The 26,878-nt window shown below is 40.7% G+C and overlaps 1 protein-coding gene across 5 annotated transcripts in view; it reads right to left on the bottom strand.

Moving 5' to 3' along the window:
• pcnx1 (pecanex 1) overlaps positions 1-26,878 on the bottom strand; it is a 303,868-nt gene that overhangs the window by 24,020 nt on the left and 252,970 nt on the right. For all 5 annotated transcript variants that reach the window (XM_068039551.1, XM_068039549.1, XM_068039550.1 and 2 more), the window contains 11 exons: positions 26,121-26,213; positions 21,890-22,040; positions 20,868-21,009; positions 18,201-18,378; positions 17,039-17,147; positions 15,842-15,971; positions 12,900-12,958; positions 5,355-5,570; positions 3,823-4,076; positions 3,240-3,470; positions 1,826-1,926 (listed from right to left, as the gene is read on the bottom strand). In XM_068039551.1, coding sequence (XP_067895652.1) covers positions 1,826-1,926; positions 3,240-3,470; positions 3,823-4,076; positions 5,355-5,570; positions 12,900-12,958; positions 15,842-15,971; positions 17,039-17,147; positions 18,201-18,378; positions 20,868-21,009; positions 21,890-22,040; positions 26,121-26,213 — 1,664 coding nt within the window. The remainder of the gene's footprint in view (positions 1-1,825; positions 1,927-3,239; positions 3,471-3,822; positions 4,077-5,354; positions 5,571-12,899; positions 12,959-15,841; positions 15,972-17,038; positions 17,148-18,200; positions 18,379-20,867; positions 21,010-21,889; positions 22,041-26,120; positions 26,214-26,878) is intronic.

The following is a 26,878-nucleotide window of genomic DNA, read 5'->3' as shown; positions in this document are numbered from 1 at the left end:
GCAGTGCATAGCAGGTGCATCAGAATCTGAAAAGATGAAAGTGAAGTTAAAGATTTGGAATGTACCCCTTTTCTGGGTGTAAAGACTCTTGGAATTCCAGGAGTAATGTCTATCAGGTATTTCTCCTTTGGAATCCAAGCAAAATCCTTGCAGATGATATTGACCATTCATTTGATATTAACCATCCATTCTCTTTTCAGATTTCAAAGATCTGCTATGTATTTCTAACACTTTCTGTTTTATTTCATATTACTTTTTTGACCACAAATATTAAAAAGGAGATAAATTAACACAATCAGTTATGAAAATTGATTAGATGAAGACTTTTTAAATACAACAGGCATTCAATGTGAAGGTGTGATTATGTGTAACACCAAGACTAATCTCACATCAGTATTTTAGTACACCCTTAGCTACAAATAAAGTTATAGGTCTTCCTTCAGGTAATCCTTACACAGAGTTTCCACATAGAAGAGACTACATTATGGGCTTGCTGTAAAATCTTATTTCCTTTATACCAAAATCTTATTTCAATCACTAGAGGAATTCTTATCTCTAAGATGAGCCTATGATAAGCAAGAACCAACAGTATACATATATTTTAGCACGTTTGCTGATTTTCTTTTTCAGTGAATTTCAATAAAAGTCATCATATCTTTGTTTTAATTTTTATCTTCCCCGTCTCCTGTTCATTTTTTATGGCCTAATTAACCTTGTTGCTACATTTAGTGATTTCTGTACCCTTAGATCCCTTTGCTTCACTACCTCATTCAGATTCTCATTCTACAAGCAGTATGTGGCTTCCTTATCTTCCTACCAAAATATACCATCTCAAACTTAATTAATTTGCCAATTGCAAGCCCATTCTGCAAGTTTTTCCTGCATTTTGAAACATTATTCCTTTTTTATTTACTATACTTGGTGTCATTCACAAATTCTGAAATTGCAATTCTGATTTCTGAGTCTAAATCATGAATGCAAATTGTGAAGAACAGTAGTCCCAGCACAGATCTCTATGGAACATCACTTCCCACCACTTGTCAGTCTGAGTAGCTTCTCTTGTTTTCTGTTCTTTAACCAGCTTGTTGTCCATTCTGCTACCTGTGCCCTGACTCCTCATGCTCTGACCTTAAGTCGTAAGACTACTATGCAGTACATTATTGAAGGTCTTTTGGAAGTACAAATATCTTACATCTGCTACATTATCCTGTCTACTCGTTCTGTTACTTCAAAAAGGTTGATCAAGCATGACCTTAACTTTCAAAATCTAAGCTGACTACTCATTATTAAGAGTTTCATTTTCTGGATGTTTTTCCATTGCATCTTTGATTAAATGTTCCATTATCTTTCCTACTGCTGATTTTAAGCTAACTGGTCTATAGTTTCATGGATTTGTTCGATCTCTGTTTTTAAATATAGGAGTAACATTAGCTGTCTGCTAGTCCTCTGGCAATACTCCCTTTGCTAATGAATTGTTATGTATATGTAATTGTGCCTCTGCTATCTCTTCCGTAACTTCTTTCAATATCTGAAATCTGTTAAATTGTTCACATTACTGTCTTTGACTCCTAATTACCACATTTGGAAGTAAGCCAAGGAATAGTTGATAAATGTTATAACCCTGTTGGCTGGTAAAGCTTATCAAATATTTATCAGTACAACTACTGTATGACGTCTGTGCTTTAGGTCTCCAGTTGTTAAAGTACCAACCACTTGCATTCAAATGGAGTGTTAAAATCCTGAGTACAGAACAATGCATTTGGTTGGCATAATTCCAGCATTGGTGTGCAATACCGTTCCTCAATTTGTCAAAGTGAGCGAGTACCTGGACATGTGATGGGAAGCTGTCCCGAGAGCTCTCCTCCCCAGCACACTGAGCCCATAGCACAGAATCACCAATGCAGAGTCTCTGTCTGAAGATAGAGGCTGAAAAATTTAAAAAAAACATCAGGATATGGATTATATAAATTCACAGCCCATCACTGCCTCACTCAGCAAGTTACCACTGTCACTATGGAGCTTTTTAATCATCAGAAATCATTAATATGAGGTGAAAAGGAAAAGAGAATTACCCTTCAGTCTCACAACAGGAAGTCCTATTATTGAGCTACATCCTAATCAATTATGAATAATACATCCTGGAACATGCAGATTCCCTCATGAGGTTATTAAAGGTCAATTTCTTTTGAAAAAGGTGCATATCAATATTGTGTGCATTGTACTGTTTATATATTACTTAATATTCCATTGCTCATCTACCTACATACATCTATTCTATATAATAATAAAGGTAAAGTTTTGAACCTTCCCCTCCCATTTTATACTTGTACTTTTGACCTTAAGATCTGTTACTTTTGAAGACTTTTTGCAAATTCCATGGAAACATCTCAATCTCACATGCAAGATGTAATGAATACCCATCATAAAGACTTCAGGAAAACATACTGGTTTTATAATTATCCTACTAGTTACATGATTTGACAAATAGATTGCTGCATGCTGCAATCAGCAGTCAGTGATCAACCAATTCAAGGTGTACTATTATGGTGCAGACTAGGCTTGTAGTCTGCATCCCAGGTGTACCACAAACTAATCCAACTAGAAATATGCTTAAGATGTTGAAACTCATCTCATGAATGCAGCAGAGTTCAAATAGCCACTGGGTGTACGCCTCAAACCTTGGTCTTGTGAAAAGGGTTATCACACTGAAGCCACAGTCAATAGGCTAGTCACTTCATAATGTTTCTAATTATACATAATATATTAAAAACCATAGTGTGCTTCTGCTGACTGAAAATATTTTTCTAATCAATTATGAATAATAATATAGAATCATCTGAAAATAAGGAAATTTTGCATTCACTGGTCCTAGAAATACAACTGAAGAACTATAACCACCTCACACTTTGTACACTGCTCTGCTGTGGTTCGTATATGGCTTACCCAGTGCATCATACACTTGAAGGAATTGACTAGGCATATAGGCTAGAGAATCATGTGAGATCTGACCTTTTGCACACCAAATATAGAATCAAAGACCAGTACAGCATAGGAGGCGGCTATTCGGCCCATTAAGTCTGCACTGCTCTTTCGAAGAGCAATCCATTTACGCCCACTCCCCGGTTCTTTTCCCACATCGCTGCCACTTTTTCTCCTTCAAGTATTTATTGAATTCCCTTTTCAAAGCTACTACTGAATCTGTTTCCACCACCCTATCAGGCAGGCGCTGCTTCAAATACCTTTTCCCTTCGAGAAGCACAGTATTGGATCCAGTTGAGGTAAACTCCACAGAAACTCTCTCTTGATACTCCGGCCAACCTGTGATCGTAGTCCTCGTCGATGTTTGGATTAAAGGTGGGATCCACATCCACATAATTATGGCTAGTACATGCTCGAAGCCCGTCCTGCATGGTTTCATTAGCAAGCCATTCCTCTAGCTTGGGAGAACTCGTTACATAGAATAAGATACTCTGGGTGTGAACATGAAGATAGAGGATGAAGCCGCTGAAATTACAATGGGTAACATTTCCTACAAAACAACATGGACTTGAACTAAATTACATTAACATTGGTCATTTCTGACACCATCCGATACAGCAGACCAGTCATGTCACTTTTACCGTACAAGAACTCAGCAGTATCTTTTTATTGGTTCAGAGTAGCTTTATTCAAAATTATTTTCTCCCGTTGTCTACCACATAGCTTTCGTCTACCACATAGAATCTGATTACCATTCAGCGATAATGTTATGTTAAACTGTTCAATATAATCAGATATTAATGTAGTTGAGGTGACAATCTGGAGAATGCATGAATGCACTACCTTCACATAATAAGTTGTGAGGATCTTTCTCAGATCAAACACCTGCAGCATGGAAGCAGCACTATTGTCAGTGATGCTGTAGCCTTCCAGCACATATTTGGTAACCAGAACCTCCCAAGCGAGCCAGCGCTGACCGAAAGCAGCATTAAAAGACAACATGTGAGGAATGTGACCTGGCTCGCAACAGCAGAATCCCTCGTCTTCCTCAACCCCTTCCGTGATTGCTTCCACCTCCCGCTGTTGACAGTAGGTGCCTGAAGGAAAGAGGGATTATTAATGCTGTCATTACATCAATAAAATAATTACTAAAGGAGCTGAATTCTGATTGTAGCTTTCCCCTCTCCCCATCTTTCCTGAAGGCTCAAGGGCACCGAAAGCTTTCCAGCACCACGCTCACATGGCTATTCTGCATGGGATTTTCAGCATCCAATCTAACCAGGTGAGGGGCATCAAAACCAACACTGGCCTTGCTCTGATCCCTATCCAATGTCCATACACTCGTACTTTCTATAAAGCATCACTGGATAGCAATCATGAACCCTGGCCGATTATTTCCATCCCATTACCTGAGGCCAATTACTCAGACTAAAGTTAGCTAACCCAGAAATGAACCTTGCAATTGCTGTTATGTCTGGCACTCTGCTGCCTTCATTCATCCAAGGATTTCAATGCTAGCTTTACATACTCATTCACAAAAATATGTATTTTACTAGTTGACATGGTCCACTGTGGCAGTCTGGACTTAAGTGTTGTCTCTGGCGAAGGTGATTGTGGGTTCAAGACCCACTCCAGAGATTTTATTACATAATGGTCCAGATTTTGCTCTCAGCAGCAAAGGAATGGCACTTGCCGCTCACCTCGCTAACAGCTGCTCATAGAGTATTTGCAGACTTGTTAGAGGAGATTTCTTTTAATCCAGCAACTTTTGCAGCACGCACCCTCTACAGAGCATCTGTGGTGCCTGTGAACAGGGCAAACAAAGGCGAGGATATTGAAGAATCCTCACTGAGGCATGCAGAGTCCAAACCAGAAAGTATAAAGCAGGAAATATAAATTACATTTCAATCGTGCACAGAAAGTGAAATAAAAACTGGGAAATACAGATGGGATTAGTTTGAGAGATAAAAGAGACAGAAAAAGTAAACAAATGCATTACAAAAAAATTCCAACACTAATTTTCTCCTGAGGGAATGAGACTCCACATTTGTAAAAGTAATTTTTCAGGGCTAGAGAGGTTGTTCAGCAGTAATCATCACACCATTAAAACTCACTTATTCCTGAATGCACCAGCCTAGATTTAGATTTCCAGCATCAGCAGTATTTTGCTCTTATATTAGCATCCAACTTGTAGTGTTGATTTCACACAAACTTAACACAGTTCAAAAAGAGTTACCAGATACAAGGATAAATGAATATAATTGATTAATGTGTGACAATTTAGAGAGCAAGACAGAAAGCCTTAGAATGTGAACAATTTTGAAACATTTTTGACTTTCCATTAAGTCAAGTAATTGGAATGTGAGGATGCTCACCTCTAAACTCCAGGCCACGTAGCTGGTAGGTGACCAGGCCATTTCCTATTTCTATAAGGTGAACCAGTGCATTGAGGTAGTCGGAAGCGAGAATGAAGCAATCCCCAGTATTGAAATTGCCCCAGCGTCCCAACATCAAGTCCCCACATAGGCTGTGCTGCAGAGATCTCGTCAAATGTTCATAAAAGATGGAATTCAAATTGTTGTCATCTGAGCCTACAAAATATGAAAAAAAATCCTTAAAGCATGAAGTAACAGACCTTACTTGAGTTTATAAAAGCAATTCAAATTAGTAATGATTCTACCATCCTATGTGTGTCTACATTTTTAATCACCAGGCTACAGGACTCCCCCACTGGAAATGACCCTGACACTAGAATTGTAAATCAGCAGTACAGAAGGTTGTTTATGAGTTTGATGAGGAGCAGAAATACAAATGATGTTTTGAAGCTGTAGGGTCCAGTTTTAAAAACTGCAGCAATAATTTGTAAAAACAAAATAGGTTTGCTATTTTATGCTTGCTGTCTATTTTTAATCATTCACTGGTTTAGTTGAAATCATGTCCCATGACATTAGTAATGAATACTAAAGCATCAGTCTTTCGTTCCTGTCTACTATTTGAATGAAGGCACTAATCTATTTGAAAGTGTCTTTGTTAAAACTTTAGACTGAAAAAAATCATATTCGTGGATTAATGTGTTATGAAGTGTGCTTTCAACCCATGTGTCCATGAAAACACAGTAGATATGCTCGCAAAACATATAGGATTTTCTTAACTGGACATCCTTAGGTCAGAAAATCTAATACTAAGGGAATAATAGAAAACAAAATTGATTATGAATTTTGTTACACACCAGTGAAGAAAGTTGTTTCCTCTCTCCTGATTGCAACTTTCTTGGGTTGCTTGCAGAACCCCCAGGCATTTGACCAGGTGACCTGCCAATGTTGCAAGGAACCAGATTATCAAGAGGTGCTTATGCGGTAGTCCCAGAGCAGCTTCCTGCCCCAGGTATCCTTCCTGCCTGTGGGGAAGTGCATAGGTTCTGTTCAGCACAGAAATTGCTGATTTGCCGACAAATTTGTGCAAGTGTTTTTCTCCACATGAACCACCTAATCCAATGCCATTCTCCTGCTCATTCCCCATTCTCCTTAATACTCCTCTTCTTCAAGCAACTATCTAATTGCTTTTTAAACAAATGTATGTGCTCAGCTTCAATAACTTGGTAGATAATTGCATTTTCTAACCACCTTTTGTGTATGAATTTTTTCAAACTTCCCTTGTAATTCTTTTGTGGTTATCTTAAATTTGTGTCCTCTTCTCACAGTCATGCCAACAAGTAGAAACTACTTAATCCTTATTTATCCTACAAAACTCTACATGATTTTAAAGATTTTTATCAGATCACTCCTTAACCTCCCTGGCTCCAATGACAAAAAGCCTTAACTTCTCAAGTCTCTCAACATAACAGTAATCGCTCATCCCTGGAAACATTCTTATTAATCTACATTGCACATTTTCCACTTGCTTTTTTTTATTCTTTCATGGGATGTGGGTGTTGCCCGTCTCTATTTGCCCTTGACAACTGAGTAGCTTGCTAGGCCATTGCAGAGGGCATGTAAGAGTTAACCACATTGCTGTGGGTCTGGAGTCACATGTAGGTCAGACTGGGTAAGGACAGCAGATTTCCTTCCCTAAAGGACATTAGTGAACCAGATGGGTTTTTACGACAATCGATGATAGTTTCATGGCACCATTAGTGAGACTAGCTTTCAATTCCAGTTTTTATTTTTATTAATTAATTTATAAGCTGATTGAAACTGCACACAATACTTCAACAGTGGCCTAATTAAAGTCTTGTACATGTTCAACATTACTTAATTGCTTGTGTACTCATACCTCCAAATGCAAAACCAGGGATTCCATTTGCCTTCATTAAGGCCTTATAGATTCTTGAGACATTTTTCTATGTTAAATGTACTAGATAAATGCAAATTGTTATTGTTATCTACTTATACTGTCACCTTTCATGACCTAGGTAATTGTTACCTGTGCGCCATATAAAATCTGAGCATTTAAGGTACTTTTCCTTTCCCTACTCTCAATTTTCATTTGCCTACAGTGAATTGCACCTGCTACCTATCTTGCTGATCTACCTATGCCCTCCTGCACTTTTCCACAACAGCATGGCTGAGATTGGGAATACAGTTCATTGGAGGACAGTAGGTGTAAATGCACACCCTACTAGTCTCTGACAGAAATACTGCTGGAATTCCTTTAAATCATGCCAACACAACAACTACAAGCCAGGGTGGAACATGTGCTTCAAAAAATACAAATTTAAACACAGGCACTTCAAGATATACTTACATTAAAGGATGTAGAACCCAGCAGCCAATGAGAGGATTATAAATACACTTAGAATGTTTCGTTGCCATTTGGTGAAGCAGTTTTAACAAAACTGAACTGGCAATTTTAGAATAGTAGTCACCGATATCTAAAAAGTGTGTTTCATTATATAAGGATCAGGACAAGTATTAATGCTACTGTTCATCAGAGCCACCAGCAGACTTAAGTTCCGTTTATACCACAGGTGGAAAAAAATTATCGTCAAGTTTCTCTTCAAGTGAACCGACCAAAAAAAGCTTCGTATCTATATAGCAGCTGAATACATTTCTCAGAAAGCCTCTAAGTGTTTTACATACAGTGAATTACTATGAAGCACTGTATCAGTTATTGCACCGGCAAATGAAGCATCCATTTTGCAGAATGAAGACCTCACAAAAAGCAGCAAGATGAGGACTGTTGGGCAGGATACAGGGAAAACTCCCTGCTGAGTGTCATATAGTGCAAGAGAACTTTTATCATCAATAAGAGAAAGAATTTACATTTATAGTACACCTTTTTCCAAGGCACTTCGGAAAGAGACGTATGGAGGGGGGGGGGGGGGGTGGAGGAGAGAGGGGGGGGGGGGGGGGGCTAGAGTGGCTTAGAGAGGGACTTCCAGAGATTTGGATCAAAGTGGCTGAAGACACAGCAATAGTGGTGCAAATGAAGCAGAGAAGTACAGAGGGTAGATTCAAGAAAAAAAAGAGTTTGGGGTGATATAGGACCACAGCAGACATGGAGAGTACAAGCCATGTCGGGAGTCTAAAGACAGGCATTTTCTACTTATGATGTTGAGGGACAGGGATTCACTGTCGATGAGGACTGAGCCGATGGGCAGAATATATGTAGAGTTTTGGACAAGTTGGAGTTTATGGAGGATGGACAGCCAGCAAGGACAATACTGGATTAATTGAATCGGGCATAAAAGGGTTTCAGTGGTGGAAAAGATGAGGTGAGGGCCGAGGTGAACAATGCTGTGAAAAGAGAAGCAAGTAGTCTTTGTGATGGAGCACATTATAAGTTCTTTAATAAAAACAAGAAATGCTGGAAATACTCAGCAGGTCTGGCAGCATCTGTGGAGAGAGAAGCAGAGTTTATGTTTCAGGTCAGTGACCCTTCATCAGAACTGGCAAATATTAGAAATGTATGAGGTTTTAAGCAAGTAAAGCAGGGGTGGGGCAAGAGATAGCAAAAGAGGTGTTGATAGGACAAGGTCATGGAGCAAAGGTAAACGGTATTTTAATGGTGTGCTGAAAGACAAAGCGTTAGTACAGAGAGGGTGTTAATGGACTGAAAACTGAACAGCCTGGCCCCAAGCACAAACATGAAAAAAAATAGTGGGTAGGCACAGCAGAAACTAACTAAAATAAAATAAACACATAAAAAAAAACTAAAAATAAAAATAAAAATAAAAATAAAAATGGGAGCCAATCATGCTCTGAAATTATTGAACTCAATGTTCAATCCAACAGGCTGTAGAGTGCCTAATCGGTAAATGAGGTGCTGTTCCTCGAGCTTTTATTTTTTTGCTTTTATTATAAGTTCTTTCGCTCAAATCAGAGTTGAACAGGATGCCAAGTCTATAGACAGCCTGGTTTGGCCTGACAGTGATGCAAAGGAGTAGTTTCTGGCTGAGGCTGAAGCCAATAACTTTGATCTTCTCAATATCCAGCTGGAGGAAGTAAAGACTCACCCAAGTCTGGATGTCAAACAAGTAGTATGGCAGCAGTCACAGGGCCAAGAAATGTGTTGGACAGGTAATGGAGGAAAAGTGATGGGTGGATGGTATGTTTACCCATGTTAAATGCTGCTAAGTGGCTATAGAGAGATAAAGTAACATGGTCATTATGGAGAATGCCATTTATGACTTTGGTTCAGGCTGCTTGGGTGTTATGAGAAGGATGGAAACTAGATGAGAGGGCTTTGAACAGAGGCAATAAGCACAGAGGTGAGGGACAAAACCAGAATAAGCAGATGTGTGCAACACCCTCCAACCAGGCAGCTCATTTCAACATCAAGCACTATATGGTCAGATACTCCTAGAATGCATCCTAAATGCAATCTCAAGAGCACAATTTAATCTATTTTTCTCATTTCCTGCACCACTAGTCTTTATAGCCTGAGGTTAGCTACCAATACTTTACTGACTGCAATACTCACTAGAAATTGCACTTGAATTGTTCAAATTCATTACATTTAAGACCTTAAAAGCCTTCAGAGGGAAGGGACTTACAGTGAATCAGCCTGGGTTGAATTTGAACTCAGGTCCCAGAGGTGAAATAAAAATGTGCTGATCTACTGCACCATCCAGTCCTCTTTATGGAGACATTACATTTTACTGCTAACCATACGTTTATGTTTGGAAGTTTTACTGTAGGTCATTTATTGTATCTGAATTGATATTTTAAAGTTTACTATTTAAAAGAGGATAGTTTGTATTAAAAAATGTTTGGAAAATGTTTTTTTCACTGATTTTGTGCCGACACAACATAACGTCCAGTATTGTACTGCAGTGATGTCATGCAAGATGTGACTGCCGGAGTTTTTCCATGACTGATAATGGAGATGGTCCACCTCATTCAAAACCTACATGCACAGGCTGAAATATAGCATCAGTTCATTAGCACACGCCAATGTAATTAATAAGACGGCTTTTGCTCCAGCCAAATATTCTGAAACATGCACTATGCAATCACAGGGTAACAACAGTACATCTAAATTCTTCATTAAAAGCCTGAAATTGCTGTTTGTGGATCCCTTTACAAACTAAGCATGCCAAAACATTGTGTTTCTCCGAGGTTTCGATTGCTCACAGAAAGCACACATACTGACAAAGGAGGATAATACAACAAGCACAAACAAGATTTTCAGTTTACCTAACTAGAAAAATGAAAGGACAGAAAATATTACAACAACTTACATATTGCCTTTAATGTAATCATCCCAAGGCATTTCACAGAGTGATATAAGCAAAGTATGACACCAAGTCACATACGGTGATATATGGGCAGATGGCCAAAAGCTTGGTCAAAGAGGTAGGCTTTAATGGACTGACTTAAAGGAGGAAAGCGAGGTGGAGAGGTTTAGGGAGGGAATTCCACCGCATAGGGCCTTGACATCTGAAGGCAAGGCCACCAATAGTGGAACGATTAAAATCAGGGATTCTCAAGAGGCCAAAATTAGAGAAATGCAGATATCTCGGAGGGTTGTGGGGCTGGAGGAGATTACAGAGGTAGGGAGAGGCGAGGCCATAGAGGGATTTGAAAACAAGAATGAGAATTTTAAAATTGAGGTATTGCTTAACCAGGAGCCAGTGTAGGTCAGCGAGCACAGGAAGCAGAGTTTTGGATCACTGCAAGTTTACGGAGGGAAGCATGTGGGAGGCTGGCTGGGAATGTGTTGAAATAGTTAAGTCTAGACCTAACAAAGGCATGGATGAGGATGAGCTGAGGCAGGGGTGAAGTCAGGCGATATTACTGACGTGGAAATAGGCGGTCTTAGTGATGGTGTGGATAAGTGGTCGGAAGCTCATCTCAGTGTCAAATGTGACACCAAGATTGCAAACAGTTTGGTGCAGCCTCAGATAGTTTCCAGGGAGATGGATGGAATCTGTAGCTAGGTAACAGAGTTTGTAGCAGGGATCGAAGGCAATGGCTTTAGTTTTTCCAATATTTAATTGGAGGAAATTTTTGTTCATTCAGTATTGGATGTCAGACAAGCAGTCTGATAATTTAGCAACAGTGGAGGAGTTGAGAGGGGCAGTCATGAGGTAGAGCTATTAAGTGAAAACAGAAGACAGTTCACTATGAGTGGACATGAAAGCCACCTGACAGCCTGTAGAAAAATCATTTTCTACTCATACACCAGATGATATTTATCTGCTGAAATCCCAATTCAATCTCCACTAACCTATTTGGTTATCTTGCACTGCTGGCACTGGTGCAGCACCAGCACAATTTCTAAACTGGTGTGGACAGACATTGCATAGTTACATTGCTCACAGCACATCTGGGAGCTCTGCACAGGTGAACTCAGGCAAGCTCCACTGATGTTATATGGAAAATTGACAAAATTAAAGTACATATTTGAAACTGCTCCACTACAACCTTCAAAAGGTATTAGTTCCAAATAAGCAGTATAAGTGAAAATATTAAACAGAAAGGATGATTGCTGCAAGTAATTGAGCTGAACTGAATTGACAGCTATTCTGATGATGAATATTTTGAGGTAGAGATCTATTCTGAATACTTAGTGATTCTATCTTGTAAAAATGGCACATTCTCACTCCCCACCTCTTGTGAAGATCTTGACAAAGGGAAAAGTCAGTTAAGTATCCAATCAGTGGAAAGCTAAAACAGGTTTTGAGAAATAACTTAGTGTCAGAATGATACTGAGGCTTAAGAATGTTAAATTATGAGGATAGGCTGCATAAACTGAGCTTGTATTCCTTTCAGTAGAGAAGATTGAGGGGTGATTTAATTGAGTTATTTAAAAGGTTTAAAGGATTCAATAGGGCAGATATAAAGAAATGACTTCCACTAATGGGTGAATCAAGAATGAAAAGACATAATCTTAAAATTAGAGCTAGGCCATTAGGAGGGAAACCAGGAAGCACCTTTTTCCCAAACAAATGGTCGTAGAAATCTGGAATTTTATTCCCTAAAAAGTTGCAGATGCTGGGAAAATTGAATCTTTGAATACTGAGATTAATAGATTTTTGAAGGTATCAAGGAATATGGAAAAACGGCAGGTAAGTGGAGTTCCAGACCAGCCATGATCTAACTGAATGGCAGAGCAAACTCGAGGGGCTAAATGGCCTGCTCCCGTTCCTATGGCAAAATCCAGAAAATCTAAACCAAAGACGCAATGAAAGGGATAAGTTTGAAAAGAGTCTAAAAGGAGCAAAGCGTTTTGAAATATGAAAGATTGATCTTCTACGGGGAATTGGAGCAATGGAATCATTATTTGTTCATGGATATAAAATACCAATGAACAAATCACTGCATCACAGGGCACACATGACCTGTAGCAAATGATGGTATAACAACTCAGTCCATTCAAGTGTGAGGTACCTCCAAGTTGACTGCATACTGAAGATTTTGCTTGAATTGCATGAATATAATAAATCAGTTTAAAAAAAAAAGTCTTTTGTATCTTACCTGGGTTTCTGTCGAGCTGAGATGCCAATCTGGTATTCGAATGATCCACTCGCTTTGTGCTACAAAACAAAATGAACTTTTAACACAGAAACCTGTTGCACACAAAATAAAACTGCAGCAGTCAGCAATGACATACCAAATCAGCGACAGAGTGGCAAGGGTGTAGGGTCAGGACCACAATCTCCTACCCAACCCACTCACAAAATCATACTCTCAGCCTGAGGAATGGCTAGAGGATTCCTGAGATGGAAGGAGAGAAGATAAAAAAACAATTGGAGTGAGTCACTCAGGCTCTATCACTGCAAAGCCGAGGAGTCATTAATACCATGGAGGAGTCTGGAAGCAGAGAAGTAAAGGGATAGACTCTCATCTTTCATCTCCGATACCAGGCTTCAAATCTAATTTGAAGTTATGAATTGAAAGTCTCTCTTCTGTCTGCCGGCTGTAAGGGTTCAATATGAAATAAGTTTGGGAAGTCTCAATGTGGCACCTGATAGTTACATGGTGACAGAACAAAACTGTCCTTGATTTGTCACAAATTCACAATCTCACTCAAATCATAGGGTGGCTAATGCTGGAAATAGGGAAAAATGTTGTGTTGGTAAAGAACAGGGTTCTCTTTTGGGGTTACAGCTGAGGTACAATGTCAGGGCAGAGTACAGGGAGATTTATTTTGCATGTGCCTGTGTTTATAGCTGTCCTACAAGTGCTTAATACAGACACTGCATGTCTGAAATGGGAACAGTTTGATACCCCAGTAAAACCACTCCTCACAAAATGTAAAATAACTTATTTTTTACTTGTGAAGGAGGAGCTCCTGTCATCAACGGTGCTCTGTTGTAAATCAACCTCTAGAGATCTAATAGTGTTAGAGATCCAACTACCTGTAGATCCCACAATCTACTGACTGCCTCCAATCAACTTTCATGCTGGTGGCAGCATTACATATAAACAGGGATAGTGCTGCAACCATTCCACAGTACCCAGTGTTATTAATTGTAAAGCACTTTGGGAGAGAAATAACGACTTGCATTTATATAGTACCTTTAAAATAGGAAAATGTCCCAAAGTGCTTCACAGGTACGTTATCAGACAAAATGTGACACCAAGCCACATAAATAGCTAATGGGACAGGTGACAAAAAGCTTGGTCAAAGAGGTAGGTTTTAAGATGCAACTTAAAGGAGAGAGAGGTGGGGTAGCAAGGCGGAGAGGTTCAGAGAGGGAAATCAAGAGCTTAGATACCAAGCAGATGAAGACACAGCTGGCGATGGCGGAGTGAAGTAAATCAGGGAGGTGCAAGAGGCCAGAATTGTAGGAGTGTAAATATCGGAGAGGGTAGTTGGGCTGGAGGAGGTTGCAGTGGCGGTGGGGGGAGGGATTTTTTTTCATTCATGGGATGTGGATGCCGCTGGCATGGCCAACATTTGTCACCCATTCTAAATTGTCCTTGAGAAGGTGGTGGTGAGCCGTCTTCTTGAACTGCTGCAGCCCATCTGGTGTGGGCACACCCACAGTGCTGTGAGGAAGGGAGCTCCAGGATTCTGATCCCGCGACAATGAAGGAACAGTGATATATTTCCAAGTCAGGACAGTGTGCGGCTTGGAGGGGAACTTGCAGGTGGTGGTGTTCCCATGCATCTACTGTCCATGTCCTTCCAGGCAGTAGAGGTTGCGAGTTTGGAAGGTGCTGTCGAAGGAGCCTTGGTAAGTTGTTGCAGTGCATCTTGTGTATGGTGCACACTGCTGCCATTGCACGTTGGTGGTGGATGGAGTAAATGTTTAAAGTGATGGATGGGGTGCCAATCAAGTGGGCTGCTTTGTCCTGGATGATGTTGAGCTTCTTAAATATTTTTAGAGCTGCACTCATCCAGGCAAGCGGACAGTATTCCATAATACTCATAACTTGTGCCTTGTAGATGGTGGACGGGCTTTGGGGAGTCAGGAGGTGAGTTACTCGCCACAGAATTCCCAGCCTTTGAGCTGCTCTTGTAACCACAGCATTTATACGGTTGGTCCAGTTCAGTTTCTGGTCAGTGGTATCCCCCGAGATGTTGATCGTGGGGGACTCAGTGATGGCAATGCCGGTGAATGCCAAGGGGAGATGGTTAGATTCTCTATGAGGCCATAGTGGGATTTGAAGACAAGGATGAGGATTTTAAAATTGTGGCATTGCTGGACCGGGAACTAACGTAGGCAGCAAGTACAGAGATGATGGGTAAGCAGGACTTGGTGCAGGTTAGGATATGGGCATCAGAGACTGGATGAGCTCAAATTTATGGAGGATGGCAGGTGGGAGGCCAGCCAGGAGACCATTGGAATAGCTTCGTCTGGAAACAGAAAAGGCATGCATAAAGGTTCCAGCAGCAGATGAACTGAGGCGTGGTGGAGATGGGTGATATTACGGAGGTGGAAGGAGACATTCTTGTTAATGTACTGGATATGGACTCAGAAGCTCAGAAGGTAAAATAGGATACCAAGATTGCAAACAGTCTGGTTTAGCCACAGATAGTGGTCAGGGAGGGGGATGGAGTTGATGGCTAGAGAATGGAGTTTATGGCAGGCAGCGTTAGCAGAGAAGAAACCAAAAGAGACAGTAGCAAACTAAAGGCTGCTTGATTACCGCAAAGTAGACTGAGATTTCATGAATTTTACTTTAAGTTGTATGATTTCTAACCGCGATTTTCTCAAAGTATTTATCATGGCAAAATTACAGCCCAATGGATAATAAATGTCAAGTTCTTAAATTAGATGTTCATGTCCTGTTAACATCACCTAGTGCCAATACAGAAAAGCCCAATACATCCAAGGAGTGATGAGGAAAGAAAAATGACAATTTTATTAAATAACAAAGGGAAAATTTCTTTTATTTTTAAATAGCATACTGCTTTTACCTACATGTGCAGAATATATTATTGCATCATATTCTCAACAAAGCACTTACTTGTAGTCTCTTTCCCAGAACTTGACTGGGCGTACATATGAAGTAATGAATATTGCACTTCCAAGAAATGGGTTTAAAGGAGTTGAGAATAAAGCTGATATCATTGCCTGTATGAATAACATGGCTGAATCTAAAGCAAGGCATGGTTAAGGAATAAAAAACTGCACATGATAACCACAACACACACTACAGTGAAATCCCTGGAATAATGGCTTACAATGGGCCAAAGGCTTTTCTCCATCAGAACCTATCTTGAGGACACATTATAAAGCACTCTCTATTTGCCCAATATCTGTACTACTTCAGACTTGGCTTCCTGTCATGTTAACTCTCTCTGTCATCTGTTATAATGGTTCTTTCATACACCCCTGCTTTGTGATTCAACTGTCCAAAGTGACATACAATGAAGTAATCAACAATTCTGACAAAAAACAGACTGACTCCACCCTTAAAGGAAGTAAGTACTAAATGGCATTATTTGCTTAAAGTAATATGTGTGCATGGACTCTTTAAAGAGACTTTGGAGCTATGTAGTGAGAGACCGGCACCTCTCTGCAGGGGTACCCTCCTTGCAGCAAATCTGTTGCTAACTATGTCAAAGCTGGCGCAAATACAGCATAGGCACTTAATCAAATCATTTGCCTCTGCAGTTAGCTTTCTGCCAATATAAATGCATTCTAATTGGCTGGTTTCACAAAGTGGTGCTGACGGTGTTCTTCCCACCACGTCTGTCAGCCCAAAGCATTTCCATGTAAACTGCATAGATGTCAGAATTAAGTAGTGTTCAAAATCAGACTGCAGCAGAGTCTTTGCAAGGCTAATATATCACAACATAGATCATAAAGCACATTTTCATGATTGCCAATGGAAAACTACTTTAAATGCCTAACCCCTTATGACAAACAGTACCATATAACAGCACTGTATAATAAAAGTGAATTGCCTCTGTGCTTTCAAAGTATATCTAATGTCTGTTTGGTTTATTCTTTTGGATAGCTGCCCTCATTTGAGTTTTATTACAATAGGAGGTTAACTGCTCGTCTGAGCATTAGGCTGGCCCAAGTACACAGCTAATCCTCAATTGATAAAACTGACAAATAGGCGCTTGTGAAATCCTGTGGTGCTATTGCTGTATACTATAGAGCAAATAGAGGTACAAACAATATTAACCATTCCTAAAGCATGAATACAGGATACGGGGCACAGCAAAAGGCTGAGCAAAAGCATGGAACGCCGATCCCCATGTGATTTGCCAAGGAGCAATGTAAGTGTAGACAAATCTCAGTTTGTAGAACAGTTCCCATAACTAAAACCAAAAGAAAAAATATTAAGTATACACATCCTTATAGTTCAACACTTTAATAGAATATCGGTTGAAGTCAGATTTCCAAAAACGTCATATTCCTTCAATTACAGTTTGACAATGGTTTTGCTACCAATGTTACAGGGTTGCATCACTGAATTATTTCATTTTCTGTCCTTCGTTAACATCGCACCGTAACAGTAGCCCTGGTCTCTGCCTCATGGTCCTGCAGCCACCACACAAAGATTGTGAACAAGCAGCTAAACGTCCCATTAGGATGCTGTCAGGGATGCTTAAGTCCACTCTGAGTGGATCTTGGCATTGTCCCACATTGCCCCATCTGCCATTCGTCGTTATGCCATTGTGCTCCATGAGATGGAAAAAGTCATGAGCAACACTGACCTTCCCATTCACGAAGACTTGAAAATTCCACCACAAAAGCACTTAAAATCGTGCCACCATTCTGGGAAACCGCAGCTGATATTCATAAAGCTGGTATCAACCCACGATCCAGATGGATGAAATCATGGGGTGCATGCAGCATAAAGAACCAACACCTCCTCAATGACCCATCAGCAGAGTTCCCTGGCTTCGAACACCCTCAAAGACAGTGGACAGCACTCCACCAAATCCACACAGGGCATGGTCAATGTGGCCACATTCCCCATAAATGGAAGATGAGAGATGACCCGAAGTATGATTGTGGCTATGAGTCCCAGACCATAGAATACATATACCAACCTGCCCACTAAGATCTGTTGCAAGAGGCACCTCATGTCTCCACTTGGCATCTCATGAGGCCATCGAATGGATAGCCAACTAGACATCCCTTTCTAAGCTTTTCCTGTCATATTAAAGTAATAGTTAACATACAAAGGGCAAGATAGATACTGCCCGTAATAAATTGGTATCCTACAATCCATGATACATGCAATGCTTGTAAAATCATTGAACTGCACAAGGCCCCTCTCAGTTGAGCTCTCAGTCAATGCTGGAAAGATTGGCATACTGTTTTTTTGTATATCAGCAAACTATGTTTTTGCTCTTATAACATACCTTACTGAACAATATGGACATGAAGAAGAGGTCCAAAAGCAGAGTCTCTGAAAAAGCTTTGTAGTCAAAGGTGAAGAAGAGTACAGTGAAAACAACAGTCACATATTGGTAAGTGGGGCTACTATAAGAAGATCGTAGCAACTTCATCCCTGCGATAGTGATCAATAGTGCACCAAACCTAGGGGAGAGCACAGAATTGGTTCTTGAGAGTACCATACTTAAAGCAACCAATTGTAAGCAACTAGTCAAGCAAAAATACAAGGAATGAATTATTAGGGTTATCAAAAAGAACTGCAATAAAGGTTTCAAAAAATTGTATTTCAAACTAAAATGCTATTTTCTATTAAATAGATAGATTTGCTTATTTTTTACTGAAAAAAGTTAATGTATTAAAAATGTTTTACATCTCTATGAATGCGTGAGTACAACTTTGATTGTTCTGTGCCATCCGTGTGACATTATCGCTGTTACTTAGATCAAAGAATCTCACTCCATAAGAAACACAGAAGGGACCCATTACAGTTGCACATGAAAAATTAAAATTCAATGACATTAAATGATAGCAAACATTCTAAGTTGACGGCCTAGGCCTGGTCAAACACTACAAATATGAAACAGCCTCAAAATTTATTTTTGAGCAAACTCAAATGGATATGTCAACTGTTACATTTGGAAAAAAAATCCATGAGTAAAACCAAGGGAAACCATTTCTTATACAATAAAAAAAACCTAAGAATATAGATTTAAAGCTTATGGGTGATTTATAAGTAGTTACCAAATCTCCATAAATAACAAGGGGAAACAGACAAGCAGAGGTAAACCATATAATCATAGAAAGTTTAAGGCAGAGAAAGAGGCCACGTGGCCCATCGTGTCTGTGCCGGCCGAAAAACGATCCACCTATTCTAATCCCATCTTCCAGCATTTGGTCCATAGCCCAGCAGCTTACAGCACTTGAGGTGCATATCCAGACTCCTTTTGAATGAGTTGAGGGTCTCTGCCTCAACAGGCTAGATGCAGGAAGGATGTTCCCGATGGTGGGGAGTCCAGAACCAGGGATCATAGTCTAAGGATACGGGGTAAACCTTTCAGGACTGAGATGAGGAGAAATTTCTTCACCCAGAAAATGGTGAGCCTGTGGAATTGGCTAACGCAGAAAGTGGTTGAGGCCAAAACATTATATGTTTTCAAGAAGGAGTTAGATATAGCTCTTGGGGAGAAAGGGATCAAAGGATATAGGGGTAAAGCGGGAACAGGTTACAAAGTTGGATGATCAGCCATGATCAGAATGAATGGCGGAGCAGTCTCGAAGGATTGAATGGCCTACACGTGCTCCTATTTTCTATGTTTCTATGTTTACCCTTTCAGGCAGTGAGTTCCAGGCCATCACCACCCTCTGGGTGAAAAGGGTTTTCCTCATCTTTCCTCTAATTTTTCTACCAATCACTTTAAATCTATGCCCCCTCGTCACTGACCTCTCTGCTAAGGTGAACAGACCCTTCACCTCCACTTCATCTAGGCCCCTCAAAATTTCATACATTTCAATCAGATCTCCCCTCAGCCTTCTCTGTTCCAAGGAGAACAACCCCAGCCTATCCAATCTTTCATCATAGCTGCATGTTGCCAGTCCTGGCAACATCCTCGCAAATCTCCTCTGTACCCTCTCTAGTGCAATTACATCCTTTCTGCAATGAGGTGACCAGAACTGCACACAGTATTCAAGTTGTGACCTAACCAATGAGTTATACAGTTCCAGCATAACTTCCCTGTTCTTGTATTCTATACCTCGGCTAATAAAGGAAATGATTCCATATGCCTTCTTAATCGCTTTATCAACCTGTCCTGCTACCTTCAGAGATCTGTGGACAGATTCATTCCAAGGTCCCTCACTTCCTCTACACTTCTCAGTATTTTCTCATTAATCGTGTATTTCTTTGCCTTGTTCGACCTCCCCAAATGCATCACTGCACACCTCTCCAAGTTGAATTCCATTTGCCACTTTTAAACCCATCTGACCAAACCATCAATATCTTCCTGCAGCCTACAGCTATCCTCCTCACTATCTACCACACGGCCAATCTTTGTGTCGTCCGCAAACTTCTTGATCATGCCCCCTACATTTATGTCCAAATTGTTAATATACACCACAAAAAGCAGGTGACCCAGTACAGAGCCCTGCGGAATGCCACTGGAAACAGCCCTCCAGTCGCTAAAACAGCTGTCAACAAATACCCATTGCTTCCTGCCATTGAGCCAATTTTGTATCCACCTTGCTGCATTTCTCTGGATCCGATATTTTTTTAACCAGTCTGCCACGTGGGACCTTGTCAAAAGCCTTGCTAAAATCCATGTAGACCACATCAACTGCACGACCCTCATCTATCTTCCTTGTTACTTCTTCAAAAAAATTCGATCAAGTTGGTCAAAAAAGATCTTCCCTTAACAAAGCCACTTCCCAATTTGTGGAAATGGATCTAAAGTAAAACAGCACTTAAGAATCATGGCAGGACACTCCAAGCTGTTCCCTTATGTTTCTTGAGCAGCCAGGTCAGAGAACCTGATCTGCTGGCTTTGCCAGAAATTATATATGGGACAAGGAAAGATAAAAAGGAAAAGAATTATCAGGGATGGAGGTGAGGAAGAGAATAATAAAGAGAAACATCTTACTCTGCGTCCAGTTTCTTTGGGCTAGCTATCGTCTTAGCACTGCTGCTCAGCTCATTGAGGACAATCAGTGGGTAAATAACATTCTTTTCCACAAAGAGAAGCCAAACGTAAATCTTTTCAAACCACATGACATGAGCAGCATCTGTGAGAAGAAAATTGTTAATGTGGCTTTCTGAAAGGACACAGCCAAAAAATTCATCATTCGTGCATAACCAGGGCCAAAGTTGTCCCTCTGCAGATGCTTTAACAAAAAATTATTTTCAGCACACAAATATTAATAATTGGAGCATTCCTATTGGCAGTGACTAGGGTATCACTGATATTTGCAACTAAAATATTTTTACAAATACACAACTCATGCTTTTCATAATGAAAATATTATAATTACACACAGAGATTTCTATGTAACACTTAGAACACTTTGAAACCATTTCCAGGCTGAAATGAAAAGCCCAAGGCAAGGTGTTTTATTAGCCAAAGGTGTGAAGTTTGACATTTTTTCACCAAAATAAAGTGAAACTTACAAGTGACTTGTACTGAGAAATACATTTTGATAATGACAGAAATGTTTCTTTCCTCCAACTGAAATTTTAAAAAATGACCAAATTACGTACTTCAGAGTACTGGCAGTAGACACAAACCAATAAAATGGAAAATTGTCAAAGAAGAAAATTGTGATATAGTCTCATCGGGGCTTCACTGTTTCGTTTATCTCTTACCATCTCCCCCAAATTATTTTTCAGGTCATTTTGCAAGCTGCCTCAGTCAATTCTTTTTTAATGAACCTTTGCACTTGAAAGACCAATTTCCTTTCAAACTTGCTTCTCTCCTGAAAAATGCAGCTAATCTCATCATAACATCACATTAAATGGTGTACTGACACTATTGCCAGCATTCTCCGAATTACATTACTTTGAGATATTACAGTGCAACAATTAAATCAATGAACTGTTCATCCCACCTTTACAGACAGTCACAACTCAATGTAGTTGTTGTTTTATAGCTATTAGAGGAGTACCTACTTCTCACTTCAAACTGATAGTACTCCTTGGTTTTCAGCAGTGGATGAGAGAAGCAGTGCCAAGGGAGCTGCTTTCTGAGCTGAGGCAGCAGATAATGTGTTAGAAATCCCATTGCACCTACTAGGGCATACAGCACATAGCTGAGGACAGGCTGCGAGACAAGAGAAATGTGCAATCAATACTTTTATTTCAATATATTTAGTCTGCAGTACTTAATGGCAATTTACTGTGTGAAGCATTTTGAGATATTTTAACAATGCAACATAAATGCAAGTTTATTTCTTAAAATTAAAGACCAAGAGACCTATGAGACTTTGTATCCTTTTTAATGGCATTACTGTAAGCCTTGTTGTAGCCACCCACTTTATTTTGGGGATGGAGAAGCAAAGGGGTTAAAATTTCACAGGCTGAGAGATTCAAAAATGATGACTAACACAAGACAATTCACAACATGCAGTGTTGAATAACAACGTAAAACAGGGTTGTCCAACATACGGCCCGCGGACGTAAACTGTACCCGACCGTTCCTCCTCCTTGCCACACAGTTTTTGCCCTCGGCTGTTTCTTTCAGCTTCAGGGATGAGAAATTTTTTCCGGCCTGCCAAAGATTTCTATGACTGACAATTGGCCTCCCCTGTTTTTGGTGAGTGAGTGCCTGCTGGGAAATGTAGCCTCCTGCGCCCCGTTCCCTATGGACGGAACCATAATCCAGAAAGACAACTCGCAGACAGCACCACATGCCTGTGTGGCGATTGGCTGTGGCTCAGTGATGCGACCCCGGAGGTTAATGAATGGAGCAGGTCACGACGTAGACAGTTGTTGCTATCAGCATGCTGATTAAAATGAAGGCGAGCCCAAGGCTCGAGTCCTAGGCCCAATGAGAGAGCCATTTGTGGGGGGGGGGGGGGGTGGTGGAGGGAGGGAAAGAACAGAGAAATGGGGGGAGACAGAGAGCCTGGTTGGGGTGGGGTGGGGGGCAGACAGAGAGCCTGGTTTGGGGGGCGGGGGGGGGGGGGGGGGGGGGAGTTAGGGTAGAAGAGAAAGAAAGCCTGGGTGGGAGGGGGGACAGAGAGCTGGGGGGGTGGGCTTGGGGGTGGTGGTGGGAGACAGAGCCAGAGAGAGGAGGAGAAGAAGACAGAGGCAGAGAGAGAGGGCAGGCAGGGGGGGGGTGGTGGAGAGAAAGAGAGCCAGAGATAGGTGGGGAGCCAGAGAAACAGAAACAGAGTAGGGGACAGAGAGAGACAGACAGAGACAGAGAGGGAGGGGGAGAGAGTGAGACAGACACAGAGATGGGGACAGAAAGAGAGCTAGAGAGATAGACACAGAGGGGGAGGGAGAGAGACAGACAGCGAGGGGGAGAGAGAGATACACACAGAGAGGCGGAGAAAGTGACAAACACAGAGGGGGAGAGAGAGAGATAGACACAAGAGGGGAGGACAGACAGACAGACTCAGAGAAGGGGAGAGAGACAGACAGACACAAAGATGCAGGGGGAGGAGAGAGAAAGACACAGAGAGGCGGAGAGAAAGACACACATACACATAGAAAGGGAGAGATGGAGAGACAGACCCGGGGGCGGGGGGAAAGAGAGACAGACGCACAGAGGGGGAGAGAGACAGACAGACACAGAGAGAGCGAGAGAGAGAGATAGATAGACACAGAGAGAGGGAGAAAGAGTCACACACAGAGGGGGACAGAGAGACAGACAGACACAGAGAGAAAGATAGAGACAGAGAGAGCATGAGAGAGAGAGTGAGAGAGAGAGCCCAATCACGATCACTTCTGACAGATGGACATCTATCTGGAATACTCTGCATCGCTACATCAAGTGAGTGGGCAGACAGTGACTACTTGTGCAAGCAAAAACAATGCCAGGTATCTCACTAAATCAATGCTCAACCTAGTAAATTAATAAATTAGTCTTCTCATTTAAAGTGTGTTCACAAAAATGCAAATTTTTTGTTGCTTTGATCAATAGTAAAATAAATTTCTAATGCCTTTATCCTTCCGAAATTTGGTCACCGGCTCCCTATATAGGACAAAATTTGTAATGTGGCCCCTCACGGGAAAAGGCTGGACACCCCTTGATGTAAAACATTAAAATCCAGCGAATGTTCCACTTTTTCCCCCAAGCCAATAATCCATTGACTTTCTCCCACTTCCTTGATTTACTTGAGCCACACAGAAACTGCATCAACAACAGATGTCTTATGGGGCTCTGACACAACAGGAGTGCAGCTCATGGATGCAAGGTTCTTCCTATGTTGATTGCACTTCATTGCATAAACAGAACTTACGTGGCTCTTTTTGCAATCTTGTTCTCTTAAGCTGACTATATATAAAAAACTGCTCGCTCCCTCCTGAGCAATTAACCAATGTACTTTTAATTCCAGTGGAACTTTGATTATCACCAATTTCCACCAAAGAGCGGGTGATGGCAGATAATTTATGTTCCACTGGAAAGGACTTTACAGTAATCAGTTCTTAATCCTACAATCAAAACTAAGAACATTTAATGGTGATTAACATTTCAACAATAACTGCTCATATCCATTATTCCTCCTGGTTACAAATACATTTGTTATGTACATTTGCCTATTAAGTGACCACTTGTAAGTGCATAACCCTTCAAATTGTTTCTGCGAAAATAATCATAAAATCCAGGAAACAATGGCAATAGCTTACATACCAAAGATATTCACTCTCCCCCAAAAATTGCTGAAAGAAATGTGAAATGTTTCTCAGTTGCAAAATCTCACACACAGATTGCAGATGGAATCTAAAAAAACACTTTTAAAAATTGATTAATGATTTTTTTTTAAATTCATTCATGGGATGTGGGCAACGCTGGCCAGGCCAACATTTAATGCCCATCCCTAATTGCCCTTGAGAAGGTGGTGGTGAGCTGTCTTCTTGAACTGCTGCAGTCCATTTGGGGTAGGTATACCCACAGTGCTGTTAGGAAGGGAGTTCCAGGATTTTGACCCAGCGACAGTGAAGGAACGGCGATATAGTTCCAAGTCAGGATGGTGTGTAACTTGGGGGGGAACTTGCAGGTGGTGGTGTTACCATGCATTTGCTGCCCTTGTTGGTAGAGGTCGCGGGTTTGGAAGGTGCTGTCCAAGGAGCCTTGGTGCACAGAATAATGATGGTACAGAATAACCAATATGTAGCAGAAATGACACTGGGCCAGAACTTGCTGGAGCTGAACCATCTTGCCGCATGCCCAGTTAGTTACTTCTTCCTGCACTGAACTATATAAAGCTATATAGACATTAACTCTACACCAAGCATTTTCCTTAGAATTTACTTGGCAGCAGCAGAATTTTGTCGCATTTATTTCTTAAAACAAAATGATGTTACATTGAGAGATAAACTATCATGTAATATTAGGGAGCTTCTCATTTGGGAATGAGACAGAATGCCTGGAATTCAAGTATTTACGTGAATAATTCTCCATTCAGGCTGCAGAATCAACTGTGTAGCAGCCTTAATTCCAGTTACATTCACTGTCTACAAATTATCTACCTTTCCAAGCATAACTTTGTCACCATCCTCTTCAAAGTGTATAATTTCAGAAGCCCTTCTCACTTTTAATACCTCCTCCAATTTCTGTCAAATGAAAGCCCTCTTCTTTTCAAAGCAGTACTGTCTAGAATTTAGTGGCTAACTGACTTTTTGACCATAACTAAAATATAATAATGCAGTTGACATGAACATCAATGTGAATGATATTATTTGCCAACTAGTTTCACAGAGCCCATTGTACTGGTCCTGGCCCCTTTTCCTTTCCTTGGTAGACTACATTTAAGTATCCTATCAACCTCAGCGCTCCAATTGGGAAGTCAGTGAAGTGGGGAACAAATGGTTCATATAGTTTAGAGGAATTATGTCTCTTTCTGGCTCTCATCATCACTCTACATTCAATATTTGGATCCAGCAACAAATTAGTGCATAACCATAATAAATCTATGTCTCTCAAGCACAGCTTATACATCATGAGTTATAATGCAGTTTTGGCAAAATTTCCATTCGAAAGCAGAGTATAGGAAATTCCACAAAATATTTCTCTGTTCAAAGGAGCTTTTTTCACTCAATATTTCCTTTAAACAGCTCTATAACCTTCCCTAAAAGACCCAACCTACTAGAATGCATTGGCCGCTAGTCATAGCTTCAATGGACCTTGGTTTCTTGCATGCTATTCTGCAGGAGGAAAAGTCAAGCTCTTTACCTGTAGGGCAATGAAGACTGTGCTGACGTGAATAGCAAAGTATAAGACGGCAATGACTGTGCAAACTATCAGATCGGACTGTAAACGTTCACTCTAGAGAAGAAACAAAAAAAAAACAATAGCTACTTTCTGAACTGTTTTTATCAAATCATTTTAACAATTATATTTATGAACTCCTGTTAAATTTTCCTTTAAACCAGCCTCTTCATTGAGAGGCTCATTATGCCCCTACTTGGGCTACTCCAATTACTCGTTTGACAAAGACAGGGCCCAAGTATTCAGCAAGTTACATAGGTCAGGAAAATTTTGGCTTTGTTCTCTGGTTGGTGACAGGTTATCTAGATGGGGAAATTTTTTATGAAAAAAAATCCAAGATTCCTGACTCCTATGCAGTGACGCTCACTGGAAGGATACACACATCAACTTTGAGGACAGGTTCAGACTCAACTGTGATGCTTCCCACAGTCAGAAAAACTGCCAACATATTCTAGAGTTTTACTTAAAGAGTGGCCATGGGTAAAATGACTGAAGGAAACCAATGCTTATGGAACTGCATCCTATCATGAGTCAGTGCCTTCAGGAAAACAAAGGGGATATTAGCCAGGGCTGGGATTTGAAGGGCAGTGGTGGGGGGAGGGTAACAGGTTGGGGAAGAGCAGAAGGAACGACGCACAAAAGCAATCCGTGACACAGGTGAACTTTGAAATACTTCCATGTAAATATGAGTACGGGCTTAGTAGTTAATTGGTAGACAAGCA

The sequence above is a fragment of the Heterodontus francisci genome, chromosome 9 (assembly GCF_036365525.1).
Source record: "Heterodontus francisci isolate sHetFra1 chromosome 9, sHetFra1.hap1, whole genome shotgun sequence".
NCBI lineage: Eukaryota > Metazoa > Chordata > Chondrichthyes > Heterodontiformes > Heterodontidae > Heterodontus > Heterodontus francisci.
The sequence above is the reverse complement of the archived record's forward strand: the minus strand, read 5'-3'. Positions and strand labels throughout refer to the sequence as shown.